Genomic DNA, 20421 nt, shown 5'->3' with positions numbered 1-20421 from the left:
TCGATAAGGTGGAACGTTTTGAACGTTCAGCAAATTCAGAGGCAGTAGAGCAGCGAGCTACACGACTGTTCGGGATAAAAGGAGGTGCTACAGGCGCAGTGGATGACCTTTTGACCTCAGGCCTGCACCGGCTCTTTTGTAGACTATCATACATAATCAAAGATAACTTTGGATGAGAGCGGAGATGAGAGCTAGCCGTTGGCTGACCCTGTTGGACTAGGAGGTTAGTCAGTCAGGAAAGGAGCTTCAGTATTCTTCCTAGAGCGTGGTAGCCCCTTCCTGTGTGAATAACAAATCCTGGAGGATGTCCATACAAAGTCTCATTAGTGAGCAAGAGGCATACAAAGCTGGCATGCTCAGATGATGAGGTGTGTGAAGCACACATGATCACTCATATATGATGAAGAGCATATATTTTTGCATATAACACATAGTTTGGATGAAAGTCCGCTTGGAGAACTTGTTACAAAGTCTTAAGAGTACAGACCAGGCGTGTGTGTGTGTGGTTTGTGTGTGGGCGTGTTTTTTAGCATGGACCAAACAACAAGACACAGATCATTAACCCTAAATGAGACTCATTTTTCTGCTGCTAATGATGGCTTGTATCAGTATGACTAACTAATGCTTTAAATCAACTGAATTAACACCAGTTACTGTAAAACAGCCACAACCAAAGGTTTTCTTTAAAGTCCACCAACAGTAGGGATATAGCCATCAACGCCTTCAACCTCTAAGGGGAAATCTGCATTATTGAATGGCTCCTATAAATCTTGCAAATCCATTCTGAGCTTTTTGCTCCAAAACTGTCCCATATGTCAAATAGAAGAGCTGAAGCGTTAATTTTATTTTCACTTTGGGATGATTATTGTGTCCTTTTGGTTTTATTTTGTTTCTTCTGGCTGACCCTGAGTTGACCTGACAGATAATTTGCTAAAGTTTTAGTTGAGCTTTGTTGTTGCTCACATTTGGAAAAAGGCACTACCCTTCATCTCATTCTCATCACACTGGACGTACAGTTCAGAGTCAAAGGAAACCAGGGACACAATTTCAGGAAGTTTTCTTTGGCCATCTGAGAAAACCGGAGAGGAGATTTTTCTGGAATCCAATTTTAGCATCGTCCGAGGTTTTGGGGTAGGCAGAGGGGGTGGATTAGAAGTCCTTGGCTGTAACCGCAACATGTGTGTTTTTGTCTCCTGGCTGGATGTGGTCTGGGTCTCCAGCATGCAGGAAATTGTCTGTGTCATCCAGCTAACAGGTGCTAGTTAACCCACAAATATTGTCTCAATTAGATGTCAATGTAAAATAGTAAATCTAATAGAAATTTACAAATAGCGCAAATATTTAATTTAGGGTTTTTTCCATTTTAAATTCCTTGGCTGTTTAGTTCTTCTTGAAAGCTTAAAAAAACACAATTCTTTGCTTCAGTTCTAACTGCAAGCACGCTATTATAAGGTGAACTGGACTCTGCTGTGTGCACATTGTGAAAGAAACATGTTTTGCAGGATGGTGCTGGCTTATATGGTCAGATTTCTTTAAACCAAGCAAATTGAATCTCAGAAATAATCCCTAAACATCCATAGATAGATAGAGAGATAGACTCCTATCTGACTCTTTTTCTGTGTCTCTTTTCTCCAGGGACCTGAAGAATAATTTGATAAGTACAGTGGAGCCTGGGGCTTTCCGTGGTCTGCTAGCACTGAGGAGACTGTAAGTATGATGAAGCCTTGTAATAGCCTTCTCCAGGGGACGCGGGGAGAGTCCTTTGGCTTTAGAGACAACGAGAAAGACTGTTTTAAAGTACAGAGTTGAAGAGTGGACTGAAGTGTTTAACTTAGGCAAAAGGCCTGCAGTACAGTTTTAGACATTCACAAACCTTCTGTGCCTGAGCAAAGGTAACTCAGGACACAGAGTTATGGGAAGAACAGAATAGCTGTAAGTTAGCAAACTGACTCAGAAAGCAGTCAGCTTCACAGGATTGTGTAGTTACAGTTTGCTAACAGTATCTACCATTGGAACACTCTCAATTGGACTGCTGCAACCCCTTGAGATGAGGATGGGGATTACGGGATTGACTGAGCTTGTGAGCCCCGGCACTCTGCTGGCATGCTAACTGCCACTGTCTGGTTTTAGGACCTTACCAGGTCTGAAAAATGCAACCTCAGATCATCAACAACACATGACATAACACCCTTACTGCTTCCATACCAGCAAGTGTGAGCACCTGTATAATGCAGTGTGCTGAAGGTGTGTTAACACAATGCCAAGGAGAAAGGACATCAGCAATGATCTGAAAGAAGCAGTTATTACTGCCCATCAGGCCATTTCCAAGTACATCTGACTCTACAGACCTTAGTTAGCATGCTATATGCTAAAATCCATTCATTTAAAAGGACTGAACAAGTCTGACTTGTTTGGAAGGGCTGGCATGAGGAAGCGTCTTCTTTTTAAAAAGAACATAGCAACACGACTTAGGTTTGCAAAGTTGCATCTGAACAAACCACAAGACTTCTGGAACAATGTCGTTTGGACAGATGAGACCAAAGTGGAGATTTTTGGCCACAAACCGCAGTACCACAGTTGTTGAAAACCAAATATACATATCAGCACAAGCACCACATACCAAATGTCAAGCACAGTAGTGGAGGGGTGATGATTTGGGCTTGTTTTGCAGCCGCAGGACCTCGATGGGCACCTTGCAGTCTTTGAGTCAACCACGAATTCCTCTGAATACCAAAGTTTTCTGGAGTCAAATGTGAGGTCATCTATATGACAGCTAAAGCACTGCACACCAGCAAATCTACACCAGAATGGCTGAAAAAGCAAAGATTCAAGGTTTTGCAATGGCCCGGTCAGAACCCATACATCCTCAACCTTGACATGCAGTGTCATGACCTTAAGAAAGCCATGTATAAATCATGGCCTGCAAACTGAAGCAACATTGTTAATGAAGAGTGGGCCAAAATTTCCTCCACAACGGTGTGAGAGACTGAAAGTCATACAGAATGACTTTATATTGTTGCTGCTAAAAGTGGTTACTGCTACTGAAGCTACTGAATCATGGAGTGTACTTAGTCAGAAGGTGTATTTTCTTTTTGCAATGCCTGTAAGTAAGACTATATATAGTCACCAGGGTGTATTTTATTGCCTGCAAGTAAATGTTCTGAGTATAGAAATTACATAGCAATTTTAAAAACTTTGAATGTTACTGCCTTACTAAGTTAAAAATGGCACTATGCTTACATCAAATGAATTCTTCTTTCCAATTTTCGATTAAAGTTATGCTTCTGTTAAAGTTACAGCAACATTTCAAATGTTTTACAGACTTAATTGGAAGGCAAATATTCAAAAAGCAAATGCAGTATTAAAGGTTAGCTTTCCTTTGTTTGTGGTTTTTGTTGATTTCTTCTCTTTGGGTAATTCTCTCAATGATTACCCTCATTCTTTCTACATATAGGCTTAGGGAGTGAGTGACATGATTGCAGCCTGATAGTTAGTGGGATCTGGGCTGGCAGGGATGCAAACAGTGAGTTAGCTGCGCTGATTTGGGGCGCGTGTGCGCAAGGCTCGGAGTGCAGCGGAGTGCTAATTTAAGCGCTCCCCAACTGGTGATTATTCGAGTGCTCTGCTTATTTTCCCACAGCTGCTCCAGCAAAGCAGCTCTTTAATTACAGAGTGTGAGGGCACAGAGCCACGGACGCGACAGCGCTCAGCCACTCGCACATGGAAGCCCAATGCGTTTGCACATGTTTGTGCATTTCGTGCTCTGTGTGCCAACAATGGTTATGTGACGAGTAAAAGGTCAGGACAAATATTCCAGGAAGTTGAATAGGCTTTACAGCTGTTTAACTTCTCTGTTCAAGCAGCCATGAAAACAGACATATTGCTTTCCAGTTGGCTCCTGTTCCAACTCGTTCTGCACAATAATATCAGCAAAATTCACCATATGAACAGAAGCATTTTTCTCTTTGCCTTTTTGTTCATATAGGGATCTGTCCAACAACAGGATTGGCTGCCTTTCCCCTGAAATGTTTCTCGATCTGGGTAACCTCTCGAAATTGTGAGTAATCCCCTAAAATTGGAAACATGTCTTGCATCTCTTTATGCTTTGTATTCACCAAATCTGTAGAGGATATGTTTGATATGGTTTCAGTAATGTATGAAAAAAAAAACAGTAGTAAAGCCTTTTTGTATGTGAGGAGTGATCTGTTTCTCTCTGTGTGTTTTTCCCACAAACAGGAATTTATCTGGGAACATCTTCTCCACTCTGACCATGGGACTCTTCACACACCTAGCTGCTCTCAGAGTACTGTAAGGGAAACATACAAGTGTACAGTATAATGGCCTGATCCATTCAGTTTTCTACATTTCACTTGTTTGTTGTAGTTTAGAGCATGGATGCAGTGGTAAAAATCAGTTATTGGCTGTTTTCACTGCAGTTATTTTGGCTTGTTATAGGAAGAAAATGACATTAATAATAGCTATGCAGCACACACAGTAGGTTGGAAGTCTTGCCAATGAGTGACCATAATACATGCACTCAGCAACTAAACCAGTTTTTCCTGTTATGACATCAAATACGTGTTAGATGAATAAAGTCCAAACACAGGCACATGGGTTGTAACAGTATGCTGTATTCTCACCAGGCACTTCAGCACTGAGACTTTGTTCTGTGACTGTCAGCTGAAGTGGCTGCTCATCTGGGCTAAAAGCAACTCCGTAAAGATTGGCAATGACACGGTCTGCGTTTTCCCTACCCACCTCCACGGCCTGGAGTTTCGCCACCTACGCGAACCGCAGCTCAAATGTGGTAAGGATTTAGCTAATGGTGGTGGCTGGCATTACTGTCTCCTAAAACTGATGTAAATGTCGGGCTATTTAGAACAAAAGAACTTGACTGTTGAAAGTTTTTAGCTTGCAAAACAAAATAACACTACACACTAACCTGTTATTTATATAGGTCATATTAAACATGGCCAAAGTTTCACATAATGAGATAATTTTATTTACAAGTAATCCCCGTGAGCCAAAACCTCAGACTACAGACTGCTCTGTTGCAGTTTCTTTCATGATGTATTTGACATGATACAGCCACTGGTAGCTGGTATAGGCTCCAGCCCCTCATGACCCTTATAAGGATAAGTGGAAGAGATGGATGGATGGATGAAAGGATGGACAACAACTGGTTGCAAGGGAAATTTGCGCATTATCTGACTGATTGCAGTGGTCCCTGGAGGTTGCTGGAAGTCACTAGGTGAAACTGATTGCAAAGAGAATGCTAAACCAACATCCCCCCCGTGAATGCTTTATTTGCTGGCAGCTTGCGGTGGTTGACTGTAGTTTGCATGAAAGATGCCAACTTGACTGCAAACACTCACAAACTACTGGCTAAGATGTAGTAAAACCTGAGAAAGTATGGTGCAAGTTGGAAATGGAGAAAGTTTGCCCCACTAGGCACAATGTTTCCAGTTTGTGCTGCACGTTTCACAGTTTCACAAGAATAGCTAGCGAGTGTTTGTAGACAAGTTAGCCTGTGATTGTCACAACCAAAGCAACCACAAGGAAGTATTTTTTAACTGGTTGGGAATACAGATTTTTTGCTAGCAACTGTGTGAGTGAGTGGAGACTGGAGGTCACTGACAACTCACTAGAACTTTGTTTTTAGCTTGTCTGTCAACATCCAGAAACCACTCACCAACCAGTTGGGGAATGGACATTTTTCCCTTGGTACTGGCACATAAGGGTGGGTTTTGATTATCGATTCATTAAAATCCTGAATCGATTTTTTAATATAAATTTATTTTGCCCGAAAAGCCAGAATCTCAGGTTAAACCTCACAAAATTTCAACAACCACCAAACAGCTGAAACAGTAAATGAGAGCAGGTACACGGATTCTGCACAAAGACGTAAACACAAAGCGCGGACCCACCGACGCATCAGAATCAGTGAGATGTCGCCTTTCTCACCCGACGGCACGGACACAGTCAGGGCTGAAAGCCGACAGCTCACTGATTCTGATGTTTCGGCGGGTTCGCGCTTTGTAGTTTACGTATTTTTTGCGCTAGATTCTGAGCTGTAGGTTTTATCTCTCTCCAACCAAAGTTCACTGAACCAGCAGCAAAAGAAGCAGCAAACTACGCTTCACATTTGATAAACATCGTCATAAATTCCCTCTTACGTTTACTGTTTTGCTTCCACCACGATAAAATCACACTTCATGCACAGCTCTCTCTCTCTCTCTCTCTCTCTCTCAGTATACTTCAAGAACAGTTTCCCATCTAAAAATCTGTTTTCTTCATTATTCGCTTGCGCACAAGTCTACCGTTGTTTACAGCGCTGTCGGCCGCTGTTTTTTTCCCTTTACTTACTTCCGAAAAGAAAGCCTCATTTCTGTTGTTCAATAGGCTACTGAACAAATTTAAACTTTTGAAAATTATGCAAAATTGCAAAACGCTAGCTGTGTCTCTACCTCTGTAACTTTGCTCTGCTTCACTTCAGCAGCATCAGGTAATGTTCATATGTTGATTAATGGTTTTCTTTCGTTTTTGATCTACTACAGAATATTTTTATAAAATCCCAGGCCAGGAAAACCACCTTCATGTTTTTCTGTGTTTTATCCTCAGCTACTTTGACACAAAGGCATCTGCTGTGATGCTTACACCTTTGATAAAGTCTCGCAAGTGTCAGCTTTCTTTTTATAGATATAAAAATATCGAAATTTACTTATGCATGATCTGAATTATAATATTTCTGACTGTCTGAGGCAAAATTTCCCCGATTCGAATCGAATCGAATCGAATTGAATCGAATCGTGGATCGAATCGATTCGGGACCTTGTGAATCGGAATCAAATCGATTCTAGAAATCAGTGACGATACCCAGCCCTACTGGCAGATCCCAGATGGTCATTGACCAGTCTCTAGGCCTGTGTGGCTGGAACCTCAGAATTGTCACACGCTCAAAACGGCTGAGACATTAACGGCATGTGGTTTGTGGTCATTTCTGTTTGCAACACCTCACTATGCCCCAATTCATATAGTTTTTTTTCTACTCTTGGATATCTATGATGAAAATGATGGCTTGTCTTTAATATGGCCATCTCATGCACACAGCTTTGGCTAAAAGTTGACTTTACAATTGACAATTACAACTTTACAGTGAGAGGAGCTAAAAAAACACAAAGATATTAAAAAAAAAGAAATAACTATGTAAATGTCTTGTTTCTGACAGAGGACAGGCTAATGGGACACTACAGCACAGTAAAGGGTAAAAAATAATTAGTTTGAACTTTTAAGTAACTACTATTATTGAGTCCAAGGATAAAGTTATGAAAATACAAATTAATATAGAACCACTTTAGAATAATAATAAGGGATTTATATTTAAACACACATACATTTATTTTATTACTAACGTTACGCATATTTTAGCAGATAGAACACAGATGCTGAGACAAAGAATCTGCAGTGAAGTTAAGTATTATGGCCGAAGTGACATAACACTGCAAATTATGGCTGTATGATTATGATGTTTTATTCAAACACTTGACATTGTCAAATTGTTGTACTACGTGACTCAAAATTAGCATCTTTTTTCATAACTTAAGAAAGTGAAGCAAAATATTATATAAATTCTAAGTGTACTTCATTTTCCAAGTAACTGGAGAGTGCAGCAATGTTTTATTTAACGCAAATAAAACTGTGAGTCAGCAGTTTCCCACATTAGTTGTAGCACTGAATTTGTCCCCGCAAAATGATATCCAACAGTCCCCAAATAATGCTCAATTTAATTAGCACTTTTGTTAATTTCTTAATTAATTGAGTCCACCTGTCATCCCAGGCGTAAATGAGTTTTTCAGTCTCAGGCCAGAATGAAAGCCAGCAGGTCTCTGAGTTTTGTAATTGACTGTCTGACAGATGTTTACAGGGAGAAAATGTGTGAAAAGTATTATTTTTGGCAGCGGGACACAATTTCATTATTGATAATTATAAAGACAAAGCAGTGACAGCATATAGCTCAGTTTTTTATGGACGAGAGTTATCATATATTTTTAGTACTTGCAAATGAACAAAAGTGCATTGTACCACATAACAAAGGGCACTTGGATGTGGCACTGGAGCACCAAAGAAACCTCCTCCTACCTTCAAATTTACAACCAGAAATGTTTTGTACACTGCAATCAAAGCGGTTACAAACGTTCACTCAAGATAGCATTGTAAATACTCTTAGTGGCCATGCTATGCTGTGAGCTACCTGTTGAGCCCATCGCCATGATGACAGACTACTGCTGTGTTGCTGGTCTCCCCTGCCCGCTCCTTTCCACGTCTGCCTGCACACACTGTGAAACAAAGACCAGAAAGGGCAACAAAACAGATGTGCAGACACTGAAGTGAAACAAGTTTGCTTAAATAATGCTACACAAATAAAGGTAACATTTTCTTTGCTATCTACAATCCAGATTGCACTCTGCTATTCTGATTTGAGGTCCACTTTTAGTCTCATTGGGTCTTCATAAACGATGCATGATATGTTACAAAGAAAAAGCAATGTAGGTCACTGAGCCACTGTTTTGAAAGTCCCATATTATGAAATGCAATAATTTGGTTTACTTTAAATGATGCTTAAAGCAAAATCTAAAGAAAAAAGTTACTCTCAAACTGTGTATGAAGTTTCTTTTCACTACAGGAGAGTAAATACGATTTGAGGGAAAAAAGCAAAGCGAAAGACTGAACAAAGACATATTTCAGTTGTTGGGGTTAAACTGTGGAATGATGTTGACATCAATATAAAATGGTTTTGGTCTTTAAAAGAATGCTAAAATATATTTTGGTGGGTTCCTTGTGATAATATTGTTGCTGTCTGTCTGTTTCTTGTTGCTGTTATTTCTTTTTCTACTTGGAAAGTAGGGTAGCTTTAATGATACGAACATAGGCCAGGCATCTATACACGTTCAGTCACTATTTGTGATATAGCTGTGGTTCCTATATTAATTGTTTTGCACATTCTGTGTAGTCTGTGATGACTGAATTAATAAATAAATATCAATATATAAGAACTAGTTGATTTTCAGACAATAAGGGCAGTCTCATAAGCATTTCAGCATATTCTGATAATAAGAAAAAAACTAACATCGTCATCATATTTTTTATTTGGCTGTCTGACAGCTTTATATTTTCAGGTTTGCTTTTGGTGACTTCTCATAACAAGAAACTCTAATGTCATGAAAACTGCGTTTTCAAGTGTTTTACCCATGAAAACATGATTAAGTAGAGCTATTTGGATGATAGGTTTCCCCCTCTGCTGTTATCTCTCCACCTACTGTGAACTGTTTGACAAGCTTAACATGAGCCAGTGATTTAGTGCAAATTTGCTCGACAGAAAATTGCAGGCAAAGATTGTCTCATAAAGGTGTTTTTGTGTGGTCTTTGGCCTGTTAGGCACCGCTCGTTCATCTGTAAATCCGGCGTCGGTATCCCTAAAAGGAGAAAGGAGCTCCAAGATTTGCTCGTTTCTCTTTTCCTCAGATAATCATAAATGCTCTATTCTTTTCCCTGACTCACACACTGATGCCAAAGGACCTTCAGAAAAACCTGCTATTCACTCTGTTGAAGCCAGTGGTTGAAGGCTATAGTGTAACTGGAACTGCAAAGTGCAAAAATGTCTACACAGAGAAAACAGATTGCATTGCATGCTGTTGGAGATTTTGTCTGGGGAGCTTGCTAAATTTGTGGAAAAGTTGTTTTGGCATGCAAGTTGGACTTTTAAAGACCAAATATGAGTTTAAAGGCTAAAAGATTAAGACAGATATGTTGTCTATCAGCAGTGGGGGCATCAAAGTGAGTTCTTTAAGCAGATAAAAATGCTCTCTTTACTGACTGGAAGCTGGTAGCAACAGCGACGAAAAATCCACGAGTCTTTGCTTTCTTTTTCTTTCCTGAAAGACTGGTTACAGACAGGCAACCTCCCCCTGCCTCCCTCTGTCTTCCCTCCGTTCCTCTATCTCCCTGCTCCGTGCTGCTGTCCACAGGGGAATTGTATCTCATATGTGATAGAATCATCCTCCTCTTCTCCTTACATCTGGCTCGCACAGGGGATATTGCACTGGAATGAGAAAAATCATTGTTTAGTGCTGGTGTATGTCTGTGTGTGTATGTGTATATATAATGCAAAGGGGCATTACATTGGGATGCACTGTATGCACGATGTGAAATAGTTTGCAGAAGGAAAAAAAAAAAAAAACGAATGTAGCCCATGTGCAGAATACATATCTCTACCCTACAGTTTGCATTTTTGCAGTTGCATCCAGACACTGCAATGCAGACATTCTGGAGTAATTCTATGTAATCCTAACTGTATGTGTTTTTCATTTACGTAGAACAAGCCAAACCAATTACAGAGTAATTCTGCATAGTCAGTGGACAAAGAGCCATGAGTGGAATCCAGTGGCAAGACAGGAGGCACTGCTTTTAGGCCCTAAAGCATCCATCATGGAATTACAATGATAAAGTCCTGCTCTCAGGCATGCTTGGCTCCATACACTTGTCCACAGTACAACTCTATCTTACAGTACCTTATCCATTAACTTGTGTAGTGCTCTGAGAGTCATATTTTAAATGTCATTTGATGATTGCTGTTTTCATATGGCTACAGTTTGTAAAGGAACATTTTCCAGCAATGTACATCCAAGTACGTGACTATCTCTCAGCACCTGATACCACATTCTTGTTATCAAGAAAAATGATGACCTGGAATATAATAAAATTCAAACATGGAATCAAAAGTATGCTTAAAGTGAGATTATCACCTCATTGTTTTTATGAAAATTTGTCACTGAGGACAAATTTGTTTCTCTCTCCAACGGCTCCTGCCTGATGGTTTGCAGATGTTTACACCATACATTCCAGCAACAAGCTCTCGTCCCTCCAGTGATACAGGTCGGGTGCTGCCTGCAAATGAGGGGGAACGGAAGAGTGCACGCGGCTTCCTTAGGCGATCAGGTGCTTCCTGTGTTGGGGTCAGGGCTGTCTGTTTGATGGACTCCTGGTTCTTTAACCCTGGTAGGAGGAGCACAACAGCCCAGACATAAAGTGCAAAACTAACGCAGCATGTTATACACTGCCCAACAAGACCCTGCTTTCTTTAGCGGTTTTTATTGCATGATGACACAGTAGTGCAACTGCACGGGTATCATGTCATTAAACTGAGTTTCACGTGCAGCACTACGTCTCTTAGCCTGTGGTGTGACTCCAATAATTTAATGATGCAAAAATATCATGAAATATACCTCAAGATAGTCTGTCATACAAGTCTTTGAAGTTCAGTCATGCACCTCTTTTAAAACCAGTTGCTTTGAGAAAGGGATAATGAAGTGACTATACAAACAGACAGTACGTGTTTGAGAATATCTGCGTGTTTTATTTTGTTTTATTTTTAGTGTGGATTCAAATCCAATTCAGTTGTGCGTGAATACAGTAAATGTAGCAATAAAGAAAATAAATCCTCTAGGGGGGCAATGATCCGTAACAAATGGGGAATATGGAGGTTGGTCTATACTTTAAAAATTGCTAAAAATTGCTAAATTAAAACGATTGCTCAAATAGCCGTATGATGGACTGGTGACCTGTCCAGGGTGTACCCCTCCTCTTGTGGACTGACAGTTGAGATAAGCTCCAGGCCCCTCCGCGACCATGAATTGGATAAGCAGTTAAGAAAATGGATGGATGGATGATTTCTTAAATTGATGAATTGAATTTGCATTTCAATGATGCAGCAGCAAGAGCTCTGAATGACTTGAACCAGGACACAACTCCTACTGACACAAAACGGCTGAAGCTTCTGTTGTCTCGCTCACTCTCTTTGACTTGGACATTCACATTTTAAGTGACTTCTACATTAAAATCTAGTGTAAAATCCCACTACAGCATGTCAATCGAGTTGAATTTGAGGTCTGGACCTTACCATTGCAAGACATTGACCCTTTTGTTTTTGAGCCATTCTGTTGTAGACCTACTGCCGTGCTCAGGATCTTTGTCCTGTTGAGTGAGCCAGCTTCAGTCAAGCTTTAGCTGTCAGACGTATGGAAAAGAAATAGTAAAAACTTATAAAAGACTTGCATAAGATGTGGCCTACTTCATATAGTGAATCATATAAGGCTTATATGATTTACTCATGAAAGTGGCCACTTTCTCATTACTTTCATATATCGTTTTAGTAAGTATCCAAAACATACAAGTTTCATTTATATAATTTTTCAAGGAATCTTATATCTGTTTTCACTCTTGTATGCTTTTCATACAAGTTTCACACAAGACAGATACAAACTTTATAAGATTTATATATATTTTTTCCATATGGGACAGATGGCATCACATTTGACTCTAGAATACTTTGGTACACAGAGGAGTTCATGATTGGCTCAATGACTTGGTTTTTACCAAAAGTGGAGCTGTGCAGTATGTCCACAGATTTCCATCTTGGTGTCACTGCACCAAAGAATATTGCTCTTGTGTATTGTTTAGATGCAACTTTGCCATACTAAGCTGCTCCATGGTCTTTTTTAGAGAGGAGGTCAAGAAGTGCGGTCCAATAGTGAGTGTCTACAGCCATCTGTAAAACATGGTGGAAGCTGGGTGATGGCTGCATTTTAGCCAGTTGATGTTGTCTAAACCGATGGAGTTATGAACGCAGAAAAGTCCCATCAGATTTTGGTGCACCATGCAGTATCTTCTGAAAATTGTCTAAGTGGCAATGGCTTCATTATATAGCATGAAAATGATCCCAACAAAGTGCCAGTGCAGTAAAAATACACCTGGACAGAAAACACATAATGGAACACTATCAGCACTACAGATTGGCCTGGGTTGAAGATCAAATTTAAACTTTCAAGATGATTAGAATCATACTAACTCGATTTTTTCCTTTGGCTCTTCAGTTAGAGTCATCTTCCAGATCTTGGCATATCTGAATAACTTGTACTTACCTGCAATTGACAATCTGCAGTTGTTTAGAAATGGCTCCAAGAGACCTTTGTGTAAATCTACAATTTTCCTTCTAAGATCTTCACTAAGGTTCTTGGACTTTCCCATTTTTCCGAGCATTGGTGAATCCAATGAGTCCTGTCAAACAAGTAATTTTCATGCTAGCAAAGAGAATCTTCCAGTTGTAGTGTTGAATGAAAAGTTAATTGACACCATAGCACCTTCATCACCACTTATTAAAAGATTAAGATGACTGTATGCATACATTTCAGTGTCTATGTATAGTTGTGTCCCTGTGTAGGTTAGAGAAATTCCAAAATAAAATCAAACATGAGCACCCAATTATTATTTTTTAATCATTAAAGATGATTGCTGTACAATCATTCGACTCTGGAAAAATACCAGTTAAAGGAAATTGTTAGAAGCTCCAAATTACCATTACATTCATGCATATGATGAGTGTATGTAAACTTCTGGCCACAACTGTATATTTCACATAGGATTTAAAAGACGATGCATACATATAATCTGGTGCTAAGGCACTGCTAATTCAAAAGCATCATACTGTGTTTTTTTTCACAGACTCGGCTCCAGTGCACATGCCCCTAGTTCTTGCACATATAATTATGTCTCTGTCCCTGTCCCTGAGTTCCTTTGGTTGTCCTACACACACTCCCAAACCCACAGCCAACAATTACATTTTGCTCTGACAGTGTCCAGTGGGCAAAGGCAAGCAGCCACACTCTGATCCTTGCCTCAAAGTGTTGTTTCAACAGTGTCAGCACCAGACTAGTCAACAATCAATGGCCCCCATGCTGTTTCTGTTGTGTTTCATGCAGAGGAGATAGCAAAGCCTCACATGCCACTACTGTTATAGAGTCTCGACAATCTAACAGGGTCATCAAGCAATTACACTGAGATGTCACCATGGAGGAGGCAATATTAGTGACCAGTTTTTAAAGTCACTCTCAAAAGCATGTCACTTTTAATTATACACCTATGATTATAAACTACTTATGTAGAAAGCTGAGGTCAAGGCTCTGCTTGTGTTAATAGCTGTGATTGCCCTGTGGGTTCTATGTTACAATAAGTAATATTGCTAGCTACTGAAGGCTACTCAAGGGAAATGTCAGCTTGTGAACTTAGACCTTTTGTTACCACCCAGCATGGATCTTTCACTGTTTTCCTCTTTCAAACCAATTCATTGAGCAATAAAAAGGGTTTATGAGCCACAAATTGAATTGTGTGTCTGGTGCTTTCAGCATATATAACTTATTACAAAAGACACAATGCAGGCAAAGTGCCTGCTTATGTTGCTCTTTGGAGCATGTGCAAGGAACGTGAATAAAAATAAAATACCTTGAATTTCTAATTATTACATTATGTTTATATATACATGATTTTTTTAACTGGATGTTTTTTATTCACAGACATTTGTTTTATTGTTTCAAGCTCTGAGAGAGTTCCCAGTGTAGTGCACTGAGCTGTCAAGGCACAAATCCATGCCCTGCAAAATAGACAGCACTGACCTCCAAGGGTTCAGTATGATTAGAGACATTACACTGTGTTGTATATCATATTTCAACAGTATGCTTAGATCAGTCATTTTTCCAAAATCAGGTCCATTTTCTGGCACTAGACTAAACACTCCTATGGCTTCTAATCTCCTCCCAGTTGTAGCCTTTTATCTTTGGCAAAAAAGCCTGTTGACCTGGCCAGCTGCTGGCATTATGGTCAGCTTCCTATGTGAAAATTTTAGGTGTCAAGGAGAGTCGAGGGGAGCACTCTAGGCTGCCCTCCTTTATCAGCTCCTGTTGGTTTCGCTGAGCAACAGCAACAGTGTGTGAAGGATGGGGGAGGGGTGTGACCTTGACAAAAGGTTTCTGTGTGTTTATAATATTTTAAGGAGCATGCGTGTTTGGTTTTCCCGAGAAGAATGCTTGTGTTTGTGGTGGAATGTGTGGAAAGACCTGATGCCTGATTTGAATCCACATATGTGATGCTGAGTCTGTAGAACTTCCATTCCCCGAAAATGTCCATTCTGGCTTTTTTCCTGTCTCAAAGAAGCTAAAGGAAGCTTTACAAGATAACCATTCTGCTTTAAATCTTCTTCGTGTTCCAGATGGACCTTTGGAGATGCCCCTGTTTCAGCTCATCCCCTCCCGGAGGCAGCTTGTTTTCCATGGTGACCGCCTCCCCCTGCAGTGCACCGCTTCCTACTTGGACCCATCAGTGGAGCTGCTGTGGCGTCATAACGGGCACGTCGTGACCACGCAGGAAGACCGAGGCATCTACGTGGAAGAAACCCTCATTCACGACTGCTGCCTGCTCACAAGGTGTGCACAGAGGATAGGGGAGTGCATCTAATGTCTGATTAGCTGTTGACTGCCCTGTTGCACTGACCCACATGCACACAGTCAGAGACCGACTAAGCCCACGCAGTCAAAATCCACATACAAATATGCTGATGCATGAGGAGTTTCGTCAGAATATGCATGTGTTTACTCATGCAGCACAGCCACTTCCACGGGAACAGATGTAAAATATGCGTGCGGAAACACACACGCGCTCTCTCACTCACTCTTAGAGGCTGTGATTTACCTTTTGTTATTGCCGCCCTTGATAAGGATCTGAAAGGACAGGGCAAAATTGGCTTGGCACAGTGCCAACACCTCAGAGCAATCCGCGGCCCGTCTCTAGAGGTTGGCCGTCCAGCCGCTCCCCGAGCACTAGCTGTTTACACGCTAAGAGGAACAGATGCTGAATCATAATTGCAGTGATAAATTAAAGCAGCAGCACTGGCTTTTGTGCATTTTTTAAAATGTTTATTTTTTGATATAAGACGTTGCCTCAAACCTCTGTCCTCTTCCCATCTTTGCTGCCTTAGCGCTGGCCTGCTTTGTGTCATGGGCGTGCTCATGCACTCCTCTGTTTGCGTGTTACAGTTAATGTTTTTGACATAATGCCGTGGCAACAGGGCTCAGACACAAGAACACATTGCTGCCGATTGCTTTAACTGCTGCCTTTTTCTTACTTGGCCTCTCTAACATAAATATTGATGGAGTGCTGACAGAAATATGTTTCCCTGTGTTAACGGGGCCAGAACGCCTCTTGTTGTGTGGTGTGTTTGGCAGCAGCAGCACCAGCTACTTTTCCGCTCCATTACTGGGAAGGTATACCGTTTCCCCTGCTGCAAATACCACTGATAGTCAGTGGGGTTTGTTTGCTTTTATTATGTGCAAACTCAGTGGTGAATAATCGTTCTTGGTGATCCCTGTGGTGGGATAATTAGATTAAAGGTAGTGTGGGTGCTTTTAGTGATGTATTGGTGTCTTTGTGTCTCAGTGGTGATGAATGTTTTAGGTTCATTTCAATCAAGGTGTTCACCGTTAGGGATCAATACAATACTTTGTCACTCTCTTCTCAGTGCTTACAGTCGTAACAGGGAAGTGCTACCAAATACTGGCACATTTCTGAGGTCCTTGAGCCTGAATAGTTTGACATCATCCTGCTTTATATGTTCTTAATTACAATTTAACAAGAAATATTGTACTTTTTTTTATCCGCTAAACACTATTTGGCGGATCGTGCAGCTTGTATTGCAGATTAAGATTTTACATGCCAAATACTGTATAATCAGCTTAAAATTGTAATGCATTATGGATTTAACTACCTACTAGCATATTAACTAGTAAAATTAATCACCAGTCTTAAATGTTCCTTAAGCCTCATTTGTGGTCACCGCAATGGTTGTCACTTGTGCCAATTGTGACATCATCACAGCCCTTTATTCATTTACACTGATGCTGGAGGCATACTGGACTTGGTGGGCTTCTAAATAATAGCTATAACAGCTCAGAATAAACCTCAGCATCAGCATCACTTTTCTTTTTTTAGAGTTTTCTCCAGAATGTCTCCTCTTTTTCCAGTTGTCCCTATGCCCCTGCATTGCTACAACACTGAAAACTGCAATAAAGATCGACCCTCAGACACTTGTTTCCAACTGAACTGCATGCGCATACACATAATGTAATATGCGATAACTTTTTCGAATAGTGTAATAAAGGGGACAGTGGAAGTACTACAATACTAAACTGTGTTGGTAGTGTAGGTTGTAATTCTTCAAGAAGTGAAGAGTGAGGGATACACTTAAAAGAAGAAGGATGCCCACAAGCATTACACATGCAAGACATGACACGGTGCAGCAAAAACTACATGTTGAGTATGGTGACTAGTGCAGCTGCTGCGATAGCTCAGTCCTGTCTTGTTGATAAAGATGGGAGCATCAGTTGGGTATGGAAGTACAAACCCAATTGCGACAGGCTGGAAAAGTAAATGGCACTAAACAGTAACAGCTGGAGGAACATTTTGAAACTCATCAGCAATACTTTGGGGTATAAAAAGGGGATCTTAGAGAGGCAGACGTTCTTAGAATTAAAGATGGGCAGAGGTTCATCAGTCTGCAAAAAAACTACATCACAAAAGTGTGGAGCAATGGCATTAATTCAATTTAAGGCAGCACAGCATTAAAAAGTGGCATTATTCTATTATGGAAATCACAGCATGGGTTCATAAACAGTTACAGAAATCACAGTTTGCGTGCCATCCACAAATACAGGTTAAAGCTCTGTGATGCAAAGAAAAAGCCATATGGGAACATGATCCAGAAACACTACTGTGTTCTATGGGCTAAAGTTTGTTTAAAATGGACTGAGACAAAGTAGAAAACTGTTCTGTGGTCAGAAATTGGAATTTTGAAATTGTTTTTGAAGAGCCTGGAGAAGGAGCATTCAGTTTGTTGTCAGTGCTCAGTTAAAAAATCAGCATCTCTGATGGTATAGGGGTGAATTAGCGGCTATGAAATTGTCGGCTTGCACATCTGGAAAGGCACCATCAATGCTGAACGGTTCTACAGGTTTAGAGCAGCACATGCGTCCATCCAGATGAGGTTTTTTATAAGGGATGTCTTGGATATTTTAGCAAGACCATGTTAAACCTCATACTGAATCTATTAACTCAGTATGGCTTCATAGTAGAAGAGTCCAAATGTCCAAATGCTGAACGGGCCTGTCTGCAGTTTTCACCAGCTGAAAACATTTATGACATGAAAAATATGATGAAGAAGATCCAGGACTGTTGAGCATATAGAAGTCCAGCAGCTGCTCTCCTCACATCCCAGACATTTATATACTGTTGTTAAAGAAAGGGGGAGTGCTATACACAGTGGTACACATGGCACATGACACAATCTAAATCACTGTTTCTTATATATGTGTAAACAAGCCAGGTGAGTAATGATATTGCAATATTTTTTCAAGCTAAAAATATGTGAATGATTTCTTTACAGCTGATGAATCTGCAGTTAAGTCCAGAAAGAATAATAATGTAGGCTTTTATACTGTTTAATCATTATTTTTTTATAATAGTGAAGAGAATGTACTGATTTTTTACAGATTTATCATATTTCAATATCTTATTTTCCACGTCCCCGATATTTTTGTTTTATTTTCAGTTTGATTGAATTTAATCTACAGTTTTGATCTCCAACTTTTGATTTGTGAGCTCAGATTAAGATCAGATCGATTATGGTTATTAAATATAATAACTACACATTATTCCTGTTCCTGCTGTTATTTTTCCATAATCCAAAACATTCTTTGCAAACAGTAGCTTAAAGTAAAGAGTCTGAGTACAACTTTCACCAATTGATGTCACGAGAAAGAAAACTCACTGGCGGCAGTGAGATTTAGGCTTCAGCCCTCATTATGCATATTCGGGGGTCCAAACACTTTATGTAACAAACCCTCTATTATGGTTGTGTACAGACTGGTGACGTCTGTCAGTGTCTCTTCCAGCCTTCTGCTTCATCAGCCATATAACTGTAGACTACATGAACCCATCTCCCTCTCCTCAAAACTTTGTCTTTCTTTTCCAGCACAGTATCCCGATGAATTTCCCAACACTCCCATTCTGATTAGGGCCCCATTTGCAATTATGCACCACTCTTATCCCAGTATACACAAATAATGTAATTTTCTACTCCAAGTGGAACCTATTTAGGTCATGTTTCTCTTGGCACCTGAGAGTGTCTCCCTCATGTAGAAAACCTACAAAAAGCAGACATTAGTTCCATAGCTGATGAGTGAATAACAGAGCTCGGGCCAACAAAAACAATCTGCTGTGCATGGGCTGAACTTCACCCTTCACCCTTTGCTGTATCTTAAAGTGGAGTGCTGAGAGAACAGTGTGTGTGTGTGTGTGTGTGTGGGAGGGAGGGAGGGGGGAAAAATTAGTGCTTTGACTTCATCAGCCCTGCAAAAATTTTGTTAAAAAAAAGAAAAAGAAAAAACGTAACTGATGTTTTGACCTTTGACATTCCAGATGCAGTCGATGCTTATTTAAGCACAGTGGACACGATATTAGTCATCGCAGGCCGTGTTGGTGTCGTTCACCTTGGATAAATGTCTTCTGAGTCAGTGAGCTTCGCCCTGCATGCCCCATCAGAGGGGAAAGACTGAATACACAGGATTTAGCGCGTAGCTTAAAGCCCTCATCTGGATTTGTTGCACAGCGTTGCAGCAGTGTGAGCAGAGATGCCAAAGCCTCAGTGAAGTGACCTCTTTGAAGGTGAACCCAAAATGTTTTGCGGCTATTTTCTCATCTAAATTCTGCTTTATCCTGCTTTAGGCAGTATCAGGCAGGCAGCCAGTGTAGACATTCAAAGCCTGACAGGGTGTTTTGCTTATTGAAATGGGCATAACATTATGAAAAGTGTTTGGTTTTTTTGTTTTCTGTTTTTTCTTCTTTTTTTTTTGTATCTATCAGCTCCCTCTCATTTCATGCTGTGCCATGTCATCATGGCCTCTCATTCGCTAGAGCAGGTGGGCCGATAAGTGAAGCCATTTACATTGCTCACAGTGAATAGCAGCAAAGAAACGGGCCCCATGAGGCCTGGTGGTTCTGCGACGCGGGTCAAACTCCTGCAGAGTAATGGTGTCAGGCCAAACTCCCAGTGTTAGCTATGCTAGCAGCAGCAGTGGGATCAGCCTGTGATTCATGTTTCATTAATCAAACATTTCAGAGCCCTGTAGCTAGCAACAGCAGACACTTTGGATGTATCTTCCTTAATCCTCTCCATTTTTAATCAGGCTAATCTTACACAAAACCTGATGTGGATGCATTACTGAAGGCAAAGAAGGCAAAGTGTTTCTAATGGTGATCTCTCTGAAAGCTCTTTTTCCATTTTGTTGCGCATAAACTTTAATTCCTTTCTGCTTTTACCAGCATCTCTTTCCTCTCTTATTGCATTCTGCAGTGTTTTCCTTAGATTTCTGTTTCTGTTTCTTTTTTGTTAGCTTTTTTTTTTCTCTCCTTTGTTTTCCGCGCTGGATTTCGCCATTTGTTTACGAGCTTTTGTGCAGCGTCAGTTGATAAGGAGACCAAATG

The 20421-nt window shown here is 40.5% G+C and overlaps 1 protein-coding gene across 1 annotated transcript in view; it reads left to right on the top strand.

The window, feature by feature from the left end:
• Positions 1 to 20421, top strand: part of LOC134639925 (adhesion G protein-coupled receptor A3) — a 184095-nt gene that overhangs the window by 44623 nt on the left and 119051 nt on the right. The window contains exons 3-7 of the mRNA XM_063491443.1: positions 1636 to 1707; positions 3986 to 4057; positions 4237 to 4308; positions 4644 to 4807; positions 15098 to 15311. Of these exons, the coding sequence (XP_063347513.1) occupies positions 1636 to 1707; positions 3986 to 4057; positions 4237 to 4308; positions 4644 to 4807; positions 15098 to 15311 (594 nt within the window). The remainder of the gene's footprint in view (positions 1 to 1635; positions 1708 to 3985; positions 4058 to 4236; positions 4309 to 4643; positions 4808 to 15097; positions 15312 to 20421) is intronic.

The sequence above is a fragment of the Pelmatolapia mariae genome, linkage group LG13, assembly GCF_036321145.2.
Source record: "Pelmatolapia mariae isolate MD_Pm_ZW linkage group LG13, Pm_UMD_F_2, whole genome shotgun sequence".
Lineage (NCBI taxonomy): Eukaryota > Metazoa > Chordata > Actinopteri > Cichliformes > Cichlidae > Pelmatolapia > Pelmatolapia mariae.
This window is presented reverse-complemented; position numbering and strand designations above follow the sequence as displayed.